Below are 2,500 nucleotides of genomic sequence, written 5' to 3' on the forward strand. Positions count from 1 at the left end.
GAGAGAAGGCGTCTCGTCTGCATACGTAATCAACACAACTGGACTTGTGTGTGTTCTGAATGAGCGGAATTGTGTTTGATTCTAATGAATCCAGATGGAATTCAGCCTCTACAGAGCATTATCTCGCGTCTCTTAAAGGGAAAACACACAGGCGGCGATGATGATGTTTTCGTACACAACGGACGCATCCTCTATCGTTTGTATTCCTCGAGCAACACGTCAAGCCTCTGAGCTGTGATACCCGACTCAGCCCAACATGCCTGTGCATCTATCTCATCACAAGAGGGAACGGAAGCAGGTAGAGGTAGAGGTAGAAATACCCTTCCCCCTTCTCCTCCCCCCTCCTCACCCCCTCTCCCCCTCCTCTCCCCCCCTATCCCCCCCATCTCGTTCTCCTAAAGTATTAATGAGCTCTACTGGCCTACTTCCTGTGACCGTGTGTGTGTGTGTGTGTGTGTGTGTTGGCGGGGGGTGGGCTGGCGAGGGTCTGAGAGGGGGGTCTTCCTCTCTCCTGTAGAGTGAGCCAGTCTGGAGTCTGATTGAGAGTAATGCCATCCAGACTTCCTTCCTTTGCTGTGTTCAAAAACAAACAGATGCCAGGCAGTACTTCTATCCCCAGCCCAGCCGATATTTATGGACTTCAAATGAAAAAACGGAGGGTCTTTGAAGAGGTGACATTAGGGGGAGAAAAAAGGCGATTGAAGTGGAACCGCCACTCACCGACAGGGGACCCCCGCGGCTGGGCGGGGAGGTAGCGGCGAGGCAGGGCGGGGGTGGAGGGAGGCTGGAGGCTGCGGCACGGTGGTCTCTGGTGGTCCGCAGGCAGGGCGGTGGCCACCCTGTGGAGGGGGGGGTCCTCACTCAAACTGGGACCTGGTGGAAGAGACAGACACACAGCAGTTGAAACACTAAGAACAGCCGGGCCTATTTTACCCTTGGGGGTCGAATAGACCCGCTTTTTTAGAATGTAAATCTGCTACTTACACACAACGACCACTAGGTGGACGTCTTGTTTTTTTAGCCTGCCTCCTACACGGAAAAACATACGCAAAATAGCTTTATACTAGCTTATCCTGATGTGATTTTGAAAATGTAAGGATACTGGGTGGTAGAACGCACATGTCTAGGACAAGTCATGAAAGGAGGGTCCTGAAATTTGATCGAGTGCAAAGATAGATTATTTTTTTTTACTCACCGGGGTCACCGTGACCCCATCACGGCTCTTCTAGTGTACACTTAACTGTACCTACCCTATAGCCTGATCGAGAAGACTGACTTAATAACATTTTCGTTTCATCTCACTTATGTGAAGTTAGACAGAATGTGAGCTGGCCAGAGCGGGCTGTTTCTACGAGGCTACCTACCATACGTCAAGCCACCTCTTCAGGCTATATCTTGACTGCCTCTCCTAAAGACCCCTTCATCCCCCCACTACCCCTCGGTACAGTTCCTCTACTGTTAATAATCCTTCCTGCTTCTAGCAATGTGACTGCCAGTGGCCCCTGGACCTAGCATAGATTTGTGCTTATGATGACTGATGCATAGTTGAGTCACACAATGTTACTTGTAATGTATGTTTTAAATGTGGACTCCAACTAGATATATAAGTGTTTTATATTATGCCAAATGTAAAATTGTATGATGTATGATATATTTTAATGTTTGATATTTGTAATTTAAGTATGTTTTACAGGTTAAATGTTATTTGTAATGTATGTTTTAAATGTGGACCCCACTAAAAGTAGCTCATGCCTATAGCTAATGGGGATCCTTCCAATAAATAAACAATAAATAAATAAACTTACTTTAGACAAAATTTACTTGTTGTAAATCGTTTTGTAAAATTAAAAAAATGGACAAAATTTTACTGTAGAATGTTAGTCTCAGATATGTGGTATGTTGTGTGATGCTTTCCTACTACACACATGTTCACATGAACGTTGTACTAAAACTAAAAGCATTTCTGTTCATCCACACACACACACACACACACACACACACACACACACACAGACACAGATACAGGCACAGATACACGCACACGCACACGCACACGCACACGCACACACACGCACGCACGCACGCACGCACGCACGCACACACACACACACACACACACAGAGTGGCTGAGGCTGTTGGACCTTCAGGTTCACTGTTTTATTGGTCTAATAAATAGACTGTAACCCCAATGTCTTCTGTTGGTGCTCTCGATCTTCCCTTTGATAAGCAGGACCGCCACACGCCCGCACGCGCACACACACGCACACACACACACACACACACACACACAGACAGACACAGACACAGACACGGACACGGACACGGACACAGACACAGACACACAGTCACAGACACAGACACAGACACAGACACAGACACAGACACAGACACAGACACAGACACAGACACAGACACAGACACAGACACAGACACAGACACCGACACAGATACAGATACACAACACACAACACACACAAACACAACCCACACACACAACCAC

General features: G+C 47.2%; 1 protein-coding gene across 1 annotated transcript in view; it reads right to left on the reverse strand.

The window, feature by feature from the left end:
* mtus2a (microtubule associated tumor suppressor candidate 2a) overlaps positions 1–2,500 on the reverse strand; it is a gene marked incomplete at both ends in the record, with an annotated part of 42,241 nt that overhangs the window by 15,729 nt on the left and 24,012 nt on the right. Inside the window, one exon of the mRNA XM_080549974.1 lies at positions 721–873. Within this exon, the coding sequence (XP_080406100.1) occupies positions 721–873 (153 nt within the window). The remainder of the gene's footprint in view (positions 1–720; positions 874–2,500) is intronic.

The sequence above is a fragment of the Nansenia antarctica genome (assembly GCF_963989245.1).
Source record: "Nansenia antarctica genome assembly, chromosome: 20".
Lineage (NCBI taxonomy): Eukaryota > Metazoa > Chordata > Actinopteri > Argentiniformes > Microstomatidae > Nansenia > Nansenia antarctica.